The 17983-nt window shown below is 51.5% G+C and overlaps 1 protein-coding gene across 1 annotated transcript in view; it reads left to right on the top strand.

The window, feature by feature from the left end:
- VDR (vitamin D receptor) overlaps positions 1 to 17660 on the top strand; it is a 29758-nt gene extending 12098 nt beyond the window's left edge. The window contains exons 3-8 of the mRNA XM_079714328.1: positions 6696 to 6880; positions 7083 to 7203; positions 9648 to 9819; positions 15584 to 15735; positions 15905 to 16021; positions 17308 to 17660. Of these exons, the coding sequence (XP_079570454.1) occupies positions 6696 to 6880; positions 7083 to 7203; positions 9648 to 9819; positions 15584 to 15735; positions 15905 to 16021; positions 17308 to 17567 (1007 nt within the window). The 3' untranslated portion in view covers positions 17568 to 17660. The remainder of the gene's footprint in view (positions 1 to 6695; positions 6881 to 7082; positions 7204 to 9647; positions 9820 to 15583; positions 15736 to 15904; positions 16022 to 17307) is intronic.
- The last annotated feature ends 323 nt before the right edge of the window (positions 17661 to 17983 follow it).

Genomic DNA, 17983 nt, shown 5'->3' with positions numbered 1-17983 from the left:
CGTGAGCCATGGCCGCTGAGCCTGCGCGTCCGGAGCCTGTGCTCCGCAACGGGAGAGGCCACAACAGTGAGAGGCCCGCGTACTGCAAAACAAACAAACAAACAAACCCTCGGGGACTTCTCTGGCGGTCCAGTGGTTAAGACTCCGTGCTTCCAACTCAGGGGGCGCGGGTTGGATCCTTGGTGGGGAACTAAGATCCCACATGCTGTGTGGCGTGGCCAAAACAAAACAAAGCTAAGCTAAACTAAAAATAACCCCTGGACTTTGCATCTGAGCTCTAGTGCCAGTTACTTGGTAAGCAGAGTAACCATTGAATTCAGCAGAACCTGGGAAGGGCTGGCCAGGCCCTCCTGGGGCTGGAAGCAAGGGCACTGGGCTGGCCTGGTCATGGGTGCCCTCTGCACACTATTCCCTGCTCTGTGCCTTTTGCTCACCCCCGCCTGTGAACTGTACCCTGATCCCTTCCAGGGCCTAGGATGGGGGCCATGCCCTGCTAAGCTATGTGCCTGAGGAGACTCAGGAGGTACATTCAGATACAGCCACCCCTGGAGGCCCTCCTGGCCATGGGGCCAATTCTGGGGTCAGGGGGTGGGCGTTGGAGAGGTTAGGTACAGGGGAGACGTGTCTGGAACAAGGAAAAAGCCACAGGACAGGACTGAGGGGACGGGAAGTTTCTTTCTTGATGGGAAAAAATGCTGGGTTTTTGGGAAACAGAGGCGAAGTGGCGGCCCCTCGGGCCCTGACAGGCTCCCTTCTGGTGGGCCACGGCCCCTCACTCCCGATACCAGCTCCCCAGCCAACACCAGCAGCCCTGGAAGAAGCTTCCAGGCCATTGTTCCTCCTCGCCCCCATGGGAGCATGCAGGCCTGGGCACGCTGATCACTCCTAGCCCAGGTCCCCTGCCCCGCCCAACTCCTGTTTATCCTGGAGTCATGGAGGCTCAAGGCCTGGGTGCCTCATGGAGCTTCTCACACGTTGGCTTAGTGCAGCCTGCTCTGTTCAAGGTGCTAGGCTGGACGTAAACAGGAGGCAGCGTGCACCGCCCCTGCCCCTGCCCGCTCCGAGCACACAGCCTCCACAGGGCAGGGGACCATGGTTCTAAGGCTCCAGCCAACCAAGAATGGCCCAGAGTTACACCTGGAACTCAGTAAGGCTCTGCCACAGGAGTTCTGGTCAGGGCCAGCCTCACTGATGTCCCAGAAGCGCCTCTCCTATGTCTCAGGAGAAAAGAGATGTTCCATCCGCTTAGAACAGGAAGCACACTTAGAAATCATCTGAGACCCAGAAAGGCAAAAATATTAATACCAGGATTGGAGTCGGAAAGCGTGTTGGGTCTAGAATCCAACTCTTTGTCCCTCCTAGATCACTCCTGGTCCCCGGGGAGAGCACTGAATCCACCGTGCTGAGCAGGCCTTGAGTGTTTCGGGGTGCTCCCACCCCAGGAACACCACGTGGTGGGGGGCCAGCAATCCAGAAGCGGATGCCCAGCCCCAGCCCCTGGTCAGCTTTGTGCCTCAGCCACCCTAATCTCAGCCTCAGTCCCTCGGACGGAGCCCCGTGCCCCCTTCCTGCTCTATGCCCAGGGCAGCCCTGTGCCCACCACTCTCACCATGCTAGTGAAGGGAGCTGTGCTGAGTTAGGGATGGGCTGGGAGAGCTGTGCTTTTGGGGTCTGGGCCCCAGAGCTCCGTTTGTAATAGAAATGTTGGGCCAATGCGAGGCTTATTCCTTCCACTGCCCCAAAGGGAAGGTCCTCCAGGAAGAGCTCTATTTCCTGCCTCAGGTTAGCCAAGCTTTGGGGGGCCTGGAACTCCCCAGCTCAGGACCCTAGGAGAGCTGCTTATGTATCACCCAGGCTAGCTGTCATCCCCAAGGCCTAGCCTCCTAGAGACAACTGAGTGTCAACATTAGTAAAACCCCAGGGCACCCCAGGGCTCCCTTTGAAGGGAGCTGCAAACCCAGGCTCCTTTCTGGTGGGGACAGGGAGGTGGCCGTTTCCTAGAGGAGGCATAAGAAGCAGAGGAGATGCCTGTGGGAACTAATGTTTATTGACCACTTACTGTACCAGTGTCAGGCACTAGTACTTTCTTGTTAAAGTCTGACAACAATCCCTAAATATGTAAATACTTCTGTTTTTATTTTTTGTGATAGATGAGCAAATTCAGAGAAATTAAAATATCATGCCTCCGGGGCTTCCCTGGTGGCGCAGTGGTTGAGAGTCCGCCTGCCGATGCAGGGGATGTGGGTTCGTGCCCTGGTCCGGGAGGATCCCACATGCCGCGGAGCGGCTGGGCCCATGAGCCATGGCCGCTGGGCCTGTGCGTCCGGGGCCTGTGCTACGCGGCGGGAGAGGCCACGGCAGTGAGAGGCCCGTGTACCGAAAAAAAAAAAAAAATATATATATATATATATATATATATATATATATATATATATATATCTCATGCCTCCAAAGCTAATCATCTAGGCCTGTTTCCAAAGGTCAAGCCTGTGGGCTCCACCCCAGCACAGCCTCTCGAACCCCCTCCCCTTTTCCCCCCACTCCCCTCAGTGGGCCAGAGCTCCTCCACTGTGCATCTCCAGGCACTGCCTGGGGCCCTAAGAGACGGGCGGGCGGAAGAGAGTTTTTTCCCGCTAAAGACTCTCTCTCTCTCTTCAAGTCCAGGTTGACTTGATGTCCTTGGAGCCCAAGACATTTCACAGTTGAGTTCTGGCCTCTTGTAGACCCGGCCTGCACATGTGAACTTGTTTAATGTTTTCACACATGTACATCTTTTCTGCCCAGCATGAGCACAGCCCCTGGCACATAGTAGGTACTCAGTAAATATGTGTTGAATGATTGAATATTAGCTCCCCATTATGCTTCTTTGTTTCTCTGCATCTCCCACTGATTTATATATCAGGAAGATCTCCCAAATCTGATACTGTCAATGTCATTCATTTGGGAAAATTTTATGTCTGTTCCCCTAATGTTGTCCTTAGGCCACCTGTGGCAAACTGAAATGTTTTTAAGTTGTTCGTGTTTTCAGATCTTGACCCCCTAACTCTATTCTAGACTTTATGGAACAGGGAATATCTTGCACGGGATTAAATTGAGCAAAGCCATTTGCACAGTCAGCAAGGACCTGGGAAGCGACTAAGCAGCCATATGGATTTCACAAAACCCCTGTACACAGCTCATGTCCTTTATTCACTGGAGAGCCCATCAATGGGCTTTTAACTTGAGTGGCTTTTAACTTCAAAATGTGCCTCCTAGAGAGAAATAAATTTCTATCGTTTAGCCAAAAAAACACAAAAAATAAAACAAACCAGCAAAAAAAGTGCCCTCCTACATAATAATAATGGTATTTTAGTAGCAATTCATTGAGAAAATGATTCTTTAAATCCTATGAAATTAACAGCCCCTTTAAACAAACGACTTATTTCATAAGTCACAACAACATCTGCATATGTGAGAGAATTATGACTTATTAGTCCCCAGAAAATGTTGCCTGGAGGGAGGCCCATGGATTGGCAGCCTTCATGTGAAACCAGCGGATCTTAGCATTTCTTCCTGTAGTACCGCACATGGGCTGGTGGTCACTATTCGCTAGGAATAAGGGAGAAGATGAGTGTCATATGGTTAACCTCAAATCTCTTAACTTTTTCCTTTTAAGGTAAATCACTTACAAGCTTTGCAACTTTATTTACTTTTTCATACTCTTCAGATGGATTGGAACACCTTGTGTGTCAGAGCTCCATGGCTGAGGACCAGGGTCCTGCTGAGCATTCATAGCCAATTATAGTCACAGGCAGTATGGGGTAGTGGTTAGGACCTTGGACTGTACAGCCAGACTGCCCAGGCCCAAATACCAGCTCCACCACTTGTTTGCTGTGTGACTCTGAACAAGTTTTATAGCCTCTCTGGGCCTCACTTCCCTCATCTGCAAAGTGAGGATAATAGTACCTGCCTTAGGGGTTATTATAAGGACTAAGTAATGTGAGTTAATATATAGAAGCACTTAGAATAGTGGCTGGTACATTCAAATAAACCTCTATTTTTATTAACAGTATTTTTTATTACATACAGCTTGATCACCAGGATTTCCAGCTCCCAACAGATTAGAAGTAACTCTTAAGGGGGATAAAGGCACGCTTCTAGAGACACACAAATAAGAAGAGACAACACATAGCTGAAGAGAGCGGGCTAGACTGGTATGAAAAGTAGTACAAGAACTCAGAATCACAGCTGGCTGAGTCATATAGTGCAGGAAAACAACTCCATACAATTCTGAGGTCATAACCTTGTCCCTGTGAAGTCTAAGAATTATTCAGAATGATGCCTCTGAATCATCAAGCAAAGGTTACATGATGTTACGGGTGTCCTGTTACAAGGTATTCTGTCTTGAAAATACTTCAGTCACAATTATTTAAATCAAACATGTAAGCGTTGCTCAGTGAACTGGTGGACTGGCATACGGCGTGTGCCATTCCGACATGGTAGGGAATGTGCAGCATTGCTATACTTCTCACCATTCTTTCCTGAGCCAGGATGACAACCAGCACATAGTAGGTACAGCCAGTGTTGATGTGTTGGGTGTCCAGTGCATCAGACTATTGAGGAAGCCCCACTGGGCTAGCCTTGGTGGGGAAGACTCAGGCATTGTAGGATGTGGCCCCCACCCTTAGGTAGCTTGCAGTTCCAGTGGAGGAGACCTTGAACTTCTTAGGTTCTCTCTATAAAGACATTTACTGGGACCTGTACTAACTGTAAATGTGACAGAGTGAAAAACGATCGGGTGCCAGTGTGTGTGGGAAAAACGGCTCACTGCAGATCAAGGCAATAAGAAAGCCTCTCGTCGTACGAGAGGGCTGTGTACTGGTTGCTGGAGAACCAAAAGAGCTTGCATGGCTACTGGGGAGAGAAGACCGAGCTGGACAGGCATCCAGCACAAGGAGAAATGCAGTGGCAAGAGTGAGCAGATCATGTTCACAGGTCAGCAATCCCAACGTGACTAGAGCAGAAGCTGTGTCCAGTGGCACCAGGAAATGAGGTTGGAAAGTTAGGAAGAAGGGAAATAACAGAGAATCTTGACTTTAGTTGGGGCATGGTAAGCAGGAAGGATCCAGAAAAAGTTTCTGAGCAGGAGAGTGACATCATAGAATCACAGGGGGTTATCAGAGCCCTGTCGGTGCTGAGAAGCATGCCTGTGGGCACACAGAGCCAGCCCCCCGGCTCCAGCCTCATCACCTCCTCCGCCTGCCCCTCAGGTGAGCAGGAAAGACCAGACACCTAATCTTGGCTTCCCCAGGCTAGGGCCTCACACCCTGCCTTGAATGGGATGCTCCCTCCCCCACCCTGCTCGATCTCTTGGGGTCTGAGCAGACACCCTCTGTGGGAGGAGGGCTGGCAGCTCTTTGGGCAGGTGACTCAGTAACCTGGGCATGGTGCCCACCCCAGTCTTCCTCTAGGTATAGTTTGTTTCAGCTCTGGAAGAAACAGGCCATCTTTCGCAGCAGGCTTCCCTTTCCTGCTGTGCCCACTCCCACCCCCGACAGGCTCTCCCTCCCCGCCCCCGCCAACTTCTCTCGTCCTTCCCCCACCCAACGGGCCTAGGTCAATAGGCCTTTCTTGAAGCCGGGCACCCACCCACTCTGGGGGTCTGGTTCCTTTCCCTGCTCTTGTGAAACTCTCAGTTCTGTGGGCAGATGCGCTGGTAAGACCAGCACAGAGCACGCAGCTGCAGGCCGAGGGCCCCAGCGCCCACTCCTGCTGTCAGCGCTCTGCAAGCCCCAGCCGGGAGGTCTGTGTGCCCGGCTGCTGTGCTAAGCACCCCTGTTCCCAGCCCCGCCCTCCCGGCAGCTGCCCCAGCACGGGGAGGCCCGGAGCCCCTGCACAGCCTGCAAGGGGCAGGGGATCCCCGAGGTGGGATACACTGGCCAGTTGCTGGAGAGAGCTTCCCAGATTAGAGCTGTGATCTGCTATGCTTGGGGACTTCCAGAGGACTCGAAAACTTCCTTGGGCATCATTTCAAGACTGGATTGGCTGAGGCAGGGGTTGTTTTGGCCCAACCAAAGAGGCAAAGTCTTTCTACGTTGGTCATAGTAGATCACAAGCCTGGAAACTTGGATGTGGGGAAGGCCGTGTGAGGTCTTCTCAGCACCTCCTAGCCTCTGTCGCCATGACTGTGCACCCTCCCTCCCCCCAGTGTCTCCCTCAGGATCAGGGAGTACAGGGAGGGGGTAGAAGTGACAAGAACAAACGTTTCGTGAGCATCTGCTCTGTGGTCTCAGAGCAGTCGGTCCTTGAGGTAGGATCCCCACATACGCATGCTTTACAGAGGAAGGAACAAAACAGGGACTTAGAAGAGATCATCTGGTCCAAACTTCTCATTTTAGAAACAAGCAAACAAAAGCCTGGAAAGCTCAGTCTGTGCAGAATCAGACACCTTGTTACTGAGATCCCAGGCTCCCTAACAATGCCCAAGCATCCCATCTCCCACATCCTCTATCTCCTCCTCTTTCATGCCCCTGCCTTTTCAGCATAGAATGCGCGATCTTCCATTCGTATTGTGGGCCTGGGGTCCCTGCGGCCGGATGGCCCGGTGAGCTCCAAGTGTGAGGCACAGCCCCTTCCATCTCGTGCCTTTACCTGGAGGAAGGTTCCTTGGAGGCGCTGCAGGGGAGCCCCCCTGACTCCCCCTTCCCGCCCCACAGTCATCCTGACTGATGAAGAGGTGCAGCGGAAGCGAGAGATGATCCTCAAGAGGAAGGAAGAGGAGGCCTTGAAGGACAGCCTGCGGCCGAAGCTGTCCGAGGAGCAGCAACACATCATCGCCATCCTGCTGGACGCCCACCACAAGACCTATGACCCCACCTACGCCGACTTCAGCCAGTTCCGGGTACTGCATGAGCCACCAGCAGAGCCCAGGCTCGGAGGGGGACGGAGGGCAAAGGGGGATCTGGGCACACAACCTGGGAAGGGACGGAGGCTGCTCTGGCCTTCTGACACTGGGGAGGACTCCCCCTCCTGTCAGAGATCAGGGCTGGGGTAGGAAGGTGACTTCCAAGTGTGGGCCTCTGACCCTCCACCTTTCCCTCCAGCCTCCGGTTCGAGAGGGTGAGAATGAAGGGAACCATCCCTCAGGGCCTTGGTTGATACACACGCCCAGCTTCTCTGGAAACTCATCCTCCGCCTGCTCAGATCGCTACACCTCCTCTCCAGGTAAGTGGGACTGCACGCCCCCTTCCCCGAGAGCCCAGAGCTTCCCCAGCCCACCTGTCCTTGGCTGCAGCTGGAAGGACAGCACTTACATACTGTGTGCCAGGCAACGTCTTCAGAGAAAAACCTTTTTTAGAGAAGGGGCGGGGCTTTCCTGAGGGCCCACGTGGAGGACGCTGAGGAAGGGGCCAGACAGGGGTCCGGTGGGCAGGGTCTGCCTGCAGAGCCTCTGTTCTTTCCTCTAAGCCAGGCTTCGGCCCCTGGCTCCCTCCCTGGGAGTGACCGGATTCCTTTAAATGGTACTTTGAGCCCGGACCCTTGGGGTTTTTTTGTTTGTTTCATTTGGGGTTTTGTTTTTTCCAGTTTTATTGAGATATAATTGACATATAGCATTGTATTAGTTTACGGTGTATAACATAATGATGTGATATATGTATATATTGCAAAATGATTGCCACAGTAAGTTTAGTTAACCTCACATAGTTACAAAGATGTTTTCCCCCCATGATAACTTTTAAGATGTACTCTCTTAGCAACTTTCAAATATAACAAACAGTGTTGTTAAGCACAGTCACCAGAGCCTGAGTCTTTGGAAGGTGGAATTCAGCATGGAAGGAGAAGATGTGGGTCCCACTACAGCCCGCCTTCCCCTCAAGCCCTGGGGGGCCCCTAAGGTCCTGGAGGACCTGTCCCTTCCAGCTCATCCTTGCTTTCCTCTTAGAGTCCTTTCCTACCTTCCTCTTCATCTTCCCGCCTCATCTTCCCCCTGCCCTTGCCTTCATACTTCTACCTCTCACCCAACCCAGCTGCCCTCTGGTTGGGGCCTGTAGAAAGGCAGGGATGGAAAAGGCCCCTCCCCTCTGGGCAACTAGAATCCTCAGGTATGGTACTTCCAGACTCATTGATGGATCTGTGCCCAGATCCAGAGTAGGTGGGAGGGCTCCCTGTGTCAACTAGACAGAGATAACAGTGGAGTTGGCCGTGTGTCTACTCACCTGCATGGACCACTGCACAGATAACTGATCCTCTGAGCCCCTCACCTTGTAGTTAAGCTTGTAGTAACCCCTCCCCTGTGGTAATTTTCTCTACCCATTTTCCTGCTCTTTTTACTTTATGGTATATTCATTTTTATCAATGAGGGTCAATCTGGGGACTTCCCTGGTGGTCCAGTGGTTAGGACTCCACACTTTCACTCCCGAGGGCACGGGTTCAATCCCCGGTCGGAAAGCAAAGATCCCACAAGCCTTGCGGCACAGCCGGGAGAAAAAAAAAGAAGTGGGCCAATCTGCATGCTATACATTGGTCTGTACTTCAACTTTTCATAATAATTTTATATTATTTAGAAGTTTTGATTTCTCCTCATAGGTTAATTAATTTGAGGTGTTTACCACCCCCCCATGGTATGTTCAGTATAGCATATATTTATTGAAAAATTCAAACTAGTTAACATTTTTAACTTTTAAAAAATTATTATATAAAAGTAATATGTGTTCATTGTAGACATTCAGAAAATATAAACTAAATTATGTATATTATATATATTATATATAATCTTTAATCCTACTGCCCAAAGATAATCATGGTTAACACTGTGATGTATCTTTTCCCAATTTTTTTAAACACATATATATGTTCAGAAATGGAATTGTGCTATACGCAGTCTGGTAACTTGCTGGGATAGTATATTGTCATATCTTCATACCATTCAGTACACATCTAGAATATAATTTTTAAAGGCTGCATAGTATTCTGGGGTGTAATGTACAATAACATATCTAAACCCCTATCACTGGATATCTAGATTTTTTCCCCAGCTCTTCATTAAGATAACAGTATGCTTGTAGCTAAATATTTGCACTTATTCTGAATTTTTCCTTATGTTGAATTCATGGAAGTAGGATTACTGGTCATAGAGTGTACATAATTGTAGGCTTTTGGCCCTCACGGTCAAATAGCTTTCTAGATTAGTTGCACAAATGTATGCCTCCTTTATACCCCAGAGCTGCACAAGGATTGCCTAATTCCCTGCATCTTTACAAACACTGGTGTCAACATATAAACGTACTTGCTTCTAGTTTAGAGGTGAAAAGTAAATGTTCTTCTTGGCCATTCTTTGATCACTAGTGAGGTTGAACATTGTTTTCCACAAGTTTATTGGTTCCAAATGCATCTTTGATTTGAGATCATTAGGAACAACATGTAACATCACATCTTAAAGAAGTCTCTTATCTCAGAGTGTCTCTGATATTTGATTTTCCTGCCCCACTCTGCTGAAGGAAGACACAGGGAACCCTAGGGGGAAGCCTGGGCTGAAGTGACCTTGGAGAGAGGTGGTGACTGTGGGATTCCCAGCTGGCCCTGCTGCCAGGGTGTAGGAGGGCCTCGTGGGGCCTTGCAGAAGGAAGCCTGGTTCAAGTAGTTCCTTCTCTTCCCTCATCCTTCCCCAGATACGATGGAGCCAACCGGCTTCTCCAACCTGGATCTGAGTGAAGAAGACTCTGATGACCCTTCTGTGACCCTGGACCTGTCCCAGCTCTCCATGCTGCCCCACCTGGCTGACCTGGTCAGTTACAGTATCCAAAAGGTCATTGGCTTTGCCAAGATGATCCCAGGTTTCAGGTAAGGAGCTTCTGGGACATCCAGGGAACAGAGTCAGAATCCTAGACTGAGCCCGAAGAAGGCTCAGAAATTACCAATCTACTGCTTCCCAAAATACAGCCTCAGGCCCTACCCCAGACCTCCTAAATCAGAACCTCTGTGCAAGGCCCAGGAATCTGTATTTAAGAAGTGCAGCCCATCCAGCATTACTCGGCAGGTCAGCACTGGAGAGCCATCCATCCCTTACACTTTCTATGTGATGGAACAGGAGCCCAGTGTGGTTCAATGGCCAGCACCAGGATTTCTAGTGTTGGAGCCCACGTGTCAGAGCCGGGTTAAGAACTCTTAGTTCACTGCTGTGTCCACTCCAGCTGCCTTGGATCTATTCCTCATATTATCCCTTTCAATTAAACCTACATTAATCCTGCACACCCAATTCTGAAACCAGGATAAAGTGATAGAGAGGAAAAAGTGTTGGGCTTGTGATGTAATTTAGGAATCCTAGAGGGAGACGCACTTGTACATATAACCTGGGCATCTTTCACCCAATTTACCCTTCACTCAAGGCTGTTTCCTAATCCTACTGAGATCTTTTTTGCCAAAGTAGGTAAGTATAAGGAGTTCTACTGGAGTAAAGACCATCCCTTATGGATTCATTCATACAAGTTTCATTCATTCATTCAAATGTTCTATTGTTTTGGTAATAATGCTATCTATAATACTCATATTTAAATGGTCATACAGTGTTAAATATTCTTAAAAGTGGGCTTCTCTGGTGGCACAGTGGTTGAGAGTCTGCCTGCCGATGCAGGGGACACGGGTTCGTGCCCTGGTCCAGGAAGATCCCACATGCCGCGGAGCGGCTGGGCCCATGAGCCATGGCTGCTGGGCCTGCACATCCGGAGCCTGTGCTCTGCAATGGGAGAGACCACAACAGTGAGAGGCCCGCGTACCGCAAAAAAAAAAAAATTCTTAAAAGTACATAAAAGTTGACGCTTTTAGTAGATATGTTGGGAGGCAGTTATATCTATATTTATGTATATCAATAGCTTCATTCTTTCTAAAAGTTCATTTGGAACATTGTCATCAAATAGATATACATTGTGGTCAAGAAATAAATGAATAAACTTCCCTGGAGGTCCAGTGGTTAAGAATCCACCTTCCACTGCAGGGGGAATCCCTGGAGGAGGAACTAAGATCCCGCATGCCACGTGACGTGGCCAAAAAAAAAAAAAAAGAAAGAAATTAATTACTATCAAGCAATACTCTCATCATTTCAAGTAGTAGCAATAGTTGCAGCTCTAGCAGAAGGGGTAGAATGCTTCCTCAGTACTGATGCTTAGATTCAGCGCTAGAATACTGGGAGCTGGAAAATGACTGGACGTTGGCCAGCTCTGGATGGAAGCTAACACGAGGTGCCATTTACTGTTTGGTGAATCTCTGTAGGGAAGCCATCAGCTCCTGTCTAAATTGCTGCATTGCCAGCTAAATGATGGTAATTCACACAGCTAAACCCAGCGTATCCCAGGTTGTTTCTGTCCTGAGACAACCTGCTCTGTGTTATTTTATGCCTCGCACCAATTCAAATACCAGGGATTCACCAATGTTCTTTCCTGGAATTAATGTGAAAATTATAAAGGAGAGAAACCATCAAATGGTGTTGAGACACTCTCACTGTATCGCACATTTTGGTTACATCAAAAAGAGTAAAGGCCACTCTGCAGGCAGAACGGGTGTCACCTGTGAGGTCAGCATCGCACTGGGCCTGGGGTTTACCCTCCAGAGTCTTTCCTTGGAACTGATGTTCCGCTTAGTACAAGTTCCAGCTCTCTCCCCCACGCTTCTCGTTACTGTTGGCAAACTGCACGTGTTCCCAAAGCCTTGTTTTGTGTAAACAGCTAGAGAAAAAACACTTCAAGGTGTTGATGGATACACTGTAGCAGGCGGCTCTCATCCTAATTCCAGGAGGAGCAGCCCTCATCTACACAGTCCCCAAACCTTGCCTAGTGGGGAGCTGGACCAGAGGGCACCTGAAGCCCTGTCCAGATGCTAAGGTTTGGTGGCTGGGATTGCCCACATGGGAAAACTGTCCTAAAACGAAAGTGACCCATTTAACCAGATTACCTCCACTAAGTAACCTGAGCCCTAGTTTTTCTCTTGGCCCCCATCCCTTCCCTTCGCCACATATACCTTCGCACAAAATAGCGCCACCTGCCCCTCAATTCCTCTCCCCAAGGATGAGCTGAAGTCTACCCCCTTCGTTCCCTTTCAAGCCTCATCCTCCAGAGTTCCCTGGTCTAGCCCTGCAGTCCTGGCTGAAGTGAGGTATATATGAGCAGGTATTGGAGCCACCCAGCTATGGAGGCAAAATCAATTAAGTCGATCCTAAACACGCTTGGGTTAACTTTTCTGACTTCAGCATGTCTTGAGAAGACCCAAAGTGGAATGTTTTCCAACAAAAAGGGAGCAGGCTTCAGCAAGAGCTCTGTGGGGACATTTACGTGGATGCTTTCTGGGAATGGGTGGAGCTGATGCTGCACCAGGACGGGGGCCAGAGCCCAGGCTTCCATAGGACCCAGGCGGGGGCAGCCCAACCGTTCTCTGGTTCTGCCGGTTCCTGCACTTAGAGGTTCTGCTTTTCCAAGAAGTGAAAGAACAGTGGCTGCGTCCCTGATGGCTTTGATCTTGCTGCCTGGAGGCGGGGGTGGAGGGTGTGGGGAGGGCAGGATGAGACGTCTGTGTGGGTGAGTGGAGGGAAGAGTACAGGACAAGATTCCAGTGTGGGCGGGGCTGGATGGGCTGTGCTGGGTGTGGACTGCCCTGTGGTGTGGCCTTGGCCCTGCCCCTGGCTCCCACCTCTTCTCCCTCAGCCTCTTGGTCTGCACCCCACAAATCCCCCTCCTTCAGCCCTGCAAAAGAAATGCATGGAGGAAGTGGTGTCAGGAGCAGAGACTCCGTGGCCAGGAGCCGTCTTGGATCCGAGAACCAAGGACCACAGGTTTCACTGCCCAGAGGGGCGCATGAGAGACCAGGCCCCAACAACCCCAGAGGGCTAAACGCCTTCAACCTCACTGCCATTTCCATCCCCAGGGGCTCCTTCCTGGGTCAGAGGCCTGGGGTCATAGTGCTTCCCTCCTCCTATGCCCTTTCCTCTATATTCACTTATTCATCTGTCCAACAATCAGCTTGCTTATTACATAAACTGTGAGGGATAAAAGATGACTAAGACACAGTCCCTGGCCTGTGGAAGGCCCTCAGCTTCTGATGGAAGAGATAGACATATGAATAGCCGTGGTGAAGAGATAAGGGCTCCAAGAGGTACCGAGGGAAGGCAGATGGGGACAGGCTGGACCCTGCCTAGGGGGGTGGGGAAGACGAGACATCCCCAGAGCACCTCACAGGTGCCCAGAAACTGATGTGGCCACAGGTGTGGAAACTGATCAGGGTGTAAATATTACTCAGGTCCAGGGAGGAGGCCCAGAGCCGGAGCTGGTGCCCATCACAGCAGGAACGAGGTCTCTTACTGAGTCCCCCTTTATCTCCACCGCTACCGCCACCCACTACCATTTCCAGTTCTGGCTGTGAGCTGCACTGAGAAAGTCCCTGTATTTCCAGGCTGTGGGTGGTAATTTGAGGTCATTCTAGGTTTGCTTCCATAGAAGTAGTATGTCTGGATCACAGCAGGCAGTGATCCCGCGGAAATCTCTCTAGCCAGGCACCCATGGGATGTTTGTTCACTTCTGGCCATCCATTTTGTGTGGGCCATTGAACAAAAGGTTATGTACAAAGATGTTCCTCACGGAATTCCTTGTAACAGCAAAACTTAGAAGCAACCAAAATGCCCAAAAATAGGTGGGTGGGAGAGTGTATTTTCCAAAGATTTGATAATGAACATGTTTTACTCGTATAATGAATTAAAACCCAATTGAGGGTGGTGTTAGTTTTTATTTTTTCAATGTGGGTTGAGCACCCAGAAAAAGGTGACAAGGATGGTGAGACACCTAGATGCCATGGCATCAGGGCTATTTATTCCAGAGAAAAGGCAAGGAGGGACATGGTGGCTTTCCTTAAATGGTTAAAGGGATGTCCCACGGCTAATGGAGAAGTCTGGTTCTGTGTTCCTTGAGAGGGCAGAACTACAAGCAATGGATGAGTGTGTGATCACGTGGCTTAGAGCCCAACAGAGGAAGGTATTAACCCCCAAACCAAGCACCCCATGGCTGTATCCAGAGACCAGGAGCTCCCTGGCACTGGGGGAGTCCTGCAGAGGCTGTGTGAGAGCCATCTGTCAGGAATGCTGAGGAAGGAATTGGACCACATAGCCTCTAAGTGGAGCCTTCCAACCCTAGCACTTTGTGATTTTCCTTCAGTGCAGGCCCTTTGGTGGTCATCTAATCATGCAAGCCCTTTCACGCCTCCTCATACATCACCTGTTGATACAGGACTCTCATCAGTTAATATCCGTTTCCCACCTTTTTACTTTCCAAAGTGCAGCCACAGGGGATGACAGCCCATCGACAGGATATCCAGGAGGAAACACACAGAAAGAGAAAGGGAGAAAAAAGAGGAAGCAATTTGATCTGTGGGTCCTGCCTTTTCCTTGTCATTGTTCAGACAAGCCCAGCTCGTGACTCAGAATAGTGGAACTAGTCATGAGCCTCTTGACTCATCAACACATAGCTGTTGACCCTCTCCTCATGCTCAGGGCTCAATGAACAGTGTGAGGGCAACACTAAAGTCATTAAGAGGTGGTGCTGGCCCTCAAGTAGCTTACGATGAAGAGCCAGAGACAAGTATCTGAAAGACAGAGGCAAAAAGAAGGGGAAAGGGCAAAATAGGATTACAGGCAATGTGCAGCAGGTCGGAAAGGAATGGCTCTAATTCTACGAAGAGAATCGAAGGGTGGAGGGATCCAAGGGAGACCTCACTGGATTCAGGACCAGAAAGGTGGGGTGGAGCAGAAGACGGGCGCTCTAAGCTGGAGCTGTCCCATGTTCAAAAGCATGGTGGCATGAGAACGCCTAGCATCTGAAAGTGGAGTAATCCGATGTTGTTAGAATGGAGGGTTGGTGGAGTCTGTGATGGGAACGGGGGCTGGAAAGACAGGTTGGAGCCAAGTTATGGCGTATGGGCTTGATCCTGGGGCATTTGATAGTCAGTGGGGATTTCTGAGCGCAGGAGTGACACGTCCCTGTAGCAGTAGTAAGAAAGGTGAACGAGAGACTTGACTCCAGGATTCCAGTAAGAGGCAACTGAAAAAGATGATGGAGCTCTGAATCAGAGCAGCCCAGTGGGAGTGGGAGTCCAGAGATGTCCTGGAGACAGAGTTGACTTCACTACTGGAAGGACCGAAGGGCAGGAAGAGGGAGAGGGGAAGAAAGCATGGGAGCCATTGAGGATGGCTCTGGCCATGCTTTTGCAGACGACCATATTCATGCCATAGCCCTGGGAGCTTCTTCAGGCTCTATCTTCCTAACCCTAGAAGAGCCATGGCTGCTCCGACCTTGGAGACCCTGGAAAGTCACTGGGTTTTCCCTGTCTTAGTAGCTGAGCTACATCAGTTGGCATTTGGTCCCAGCTCTGAGTTGTTCTCAAGTCGTTCTCCCCCAAGAAACAGTCTCGTTCTTTCCAACCAGGCTGCAAGCTCCTCGATGGAGGACCCAGGGCACATGCTGGTCACCTGGCAGGTGTATACCTGTCAAAGCACTGCACGGATCTGCATGACTTGAGGGTCTTGACCAGTAACCTGACCTCCCCCCCACCACCCCCGCCCCCTCCCTGGCAGAGACCTCACCCCTGAGGACCAGATCGTGCTGCTGAAGTCGAGTGCCATTGAGGTCATCATGCTGCGCTCCAACCAGTCCTTCACCATGGACGACATGTCCTGGACCTGCGGCAGCCCGGACTACAAGTACCAAGTCAGTGATGTAACCAAAGGTGCGGCTGGGCTCTGCCTCCTCCTGCCCCGGCTCCGCCCCTCCTGGGGTCGTGGGCCCCACCAGGCACATCAGAGGGAGTGAGGCAGCACCAGGGAGAGAAGGGTGAGGGTCAGGCTGGAGGTGGGGTGGGGTGGGTGCCCACAGCAGCTGGCCGTTCTCTCTCATAGCCGGACACAGCCTGGAACTGGTCGAGCCCCTCATCAAGTTCCAGGTGGGGCTGAAGAAGCTGAACTTGCATGAGGAGGAGCACGTGCTGCTCATGGCCATCTGCATTGTCTCCCCAGGTACCTAGCAGTGTGGGGAGCGGGAAGGAGGAAGTCCCGCTGGGGGCCAGTAGGGAAGATTGGAGGGAGAAGTGAGCACAAGGAGAGACCAACAAGGAATCACCCACTTTGCTGGGTCTGCCCAACCCGTGCGGTGTGTGTATGTTGAGGGTTCCCTCACTGCCCTTGGCCTTGCCCTTGCCCTAGCAAGACCATTGGTGATTCATGGGTGGGATTCTAAGGAACCAAATAGATGGGGCTGCTCAGGCCACAGACAGTACTCAAGCTCTGCTCTTGTGTGAACTGGACTGACCTCTGCTGACACTTGAGGTCCCCTGGGGATAGGGCACAAAAGCCTGGGGCCTGATAGGAGGTTCTGCTGGCCTGACAGACAGTTTAGCTGACTGATTTTGGAGGGGCAGGGTGCTGTGATCCTTGAGCTCTTCTGCCTCTTTGGGGTGGGAAGAGGGAGAGAAGCCGAGGAGGGAGGTCTTGTGGCTCTGGGGTTGCTGGATTGCTGATGAGGCCTCCACCTGGACTGTGTTCAGAGAACAAGCCAGTGGCCTTTCTCCAGGGATGCTTTCCTGGGCTGGGGGCCCAAGGAAAGGACATGGGTGCCCCTCCTCCTGGCCAGTGAGCATTCACTCATTCATTCATTCATTCACTCAGCAATGATTTACTGGGCTTCTGGCAGGAACCAAGCACTATGCTGGGCATAGGGACTCAGCAGCACCCAGGACACAGACTTCTCTCCCAGGAAGTGTAGAAAGAGACATTAAACAAATACTTTATTTAAAAAAAAAAAAAAAGAAGAACATGATACATGATGCTACAGAGGGTAGAGCAGAAAGTGGGAACCTGATGTCGTCTGGGGCATGGAGGTATGGGGTCACCAGGAATCGCCTTCTTGAGGAAGGTCCTTTAAGCTGTTACCTGAAGGGTCAGCAAGAGTCAGGCAAAGGTAAAAGAGCTGAGTTCTGGGCAGAAGGAAGACAAATGTGAAGCCTGGAGTGCAGAGAGCGTGGCTCGTCGGGGTCCTGATGAAAGATGGAGCACAGAGACAGAAGGAGAGAGAATAGTTGGGGACAGGCCCAGATGGCCCACAGACGGACCTGAGACTCGATCCTAAATGCAATGGGAAGTGGCTGAGGGGCTGGGGAGGACTGTGGTGCCACAGGTCATCAGCCATCCGGGAGTGACCGGGGAGGATGCTGAGGCTGGGGGTCTGTCTGTGTGGGCGGTGGCGGGGAGGCTGAACGGTGAGGGAGCTGCGGCTCAGAGCTCCTCGCCCGCCCCTCTGCCCACAGACCGTCCCGGGGTGCAGGACGCCGCGCTGGTCGAGGCCATCCAGGACCGCCTGTCCAACACGCTGCAGACCTACATCCGCTGCCGCCACCCACCCCCAGGCAGCCACCTGCTCTACGCCAAGATGATCCAGAAGCTAGCGGACCTGCGTAGCCTGAACGAGGAGCACTCCAAGCAGTACCGCTGCCTCTCCTTCCAGCCCGAGTGCAGCATGAAGCTCACGCCCCTCGTGCTCGAGGTGTTTGGCAGCGAGATCTCCTGAGTAGGGCAGCCTGCCCTGGCGCCTGGGCGGGGCTGCCTCTCTGGGGCTGGAGGCTGCCCAGCAGCTCTCCCCACTCCTTCTGGAGTTCAGCCCCTCCTCTCCCACTTCCCCTCCCCACCCAGCCCATCCTCCCTCCTGCCCAACCTAACACCAGGTCCCCCTTACCTGCAGGCCACGGGCTGCCCCCAGTGCCTTGAGACCTCGGTCATGAGGAATTGCTCTTTATTTGACAAAGAATCTCAAGTGCGGGCAGAGGGCAGAGGCTGAAGGTGGGCCCGTGCCCGGGGATCCCCCCTCCCACACTCCAGAAGTGGCAGCTGGCTGGTGCCGAGGGAACAGGCAGGCGGGAGAGACGCAGCCATTCCTCAGGGACAGAGATACCCTCACCTCTACCCAGGTCCAGAGCCTGGTGGGAT

This window comes from Hyperoodon ampullatus, assembly GCF_949752795.1.
Source record: "Hyperoodon ampullatus genome assembly, chromosome: 11".
Lineage (NCBI taxonomy): Eukaryota > Metazoa > Chordata > Mammalia > Artiodactyla > Ziphiidae > Hyperoodon > Hyperoodon ampullatus.
This window is presented reverse-complemented; position numbering and strand designations above follow the sequence as displayed.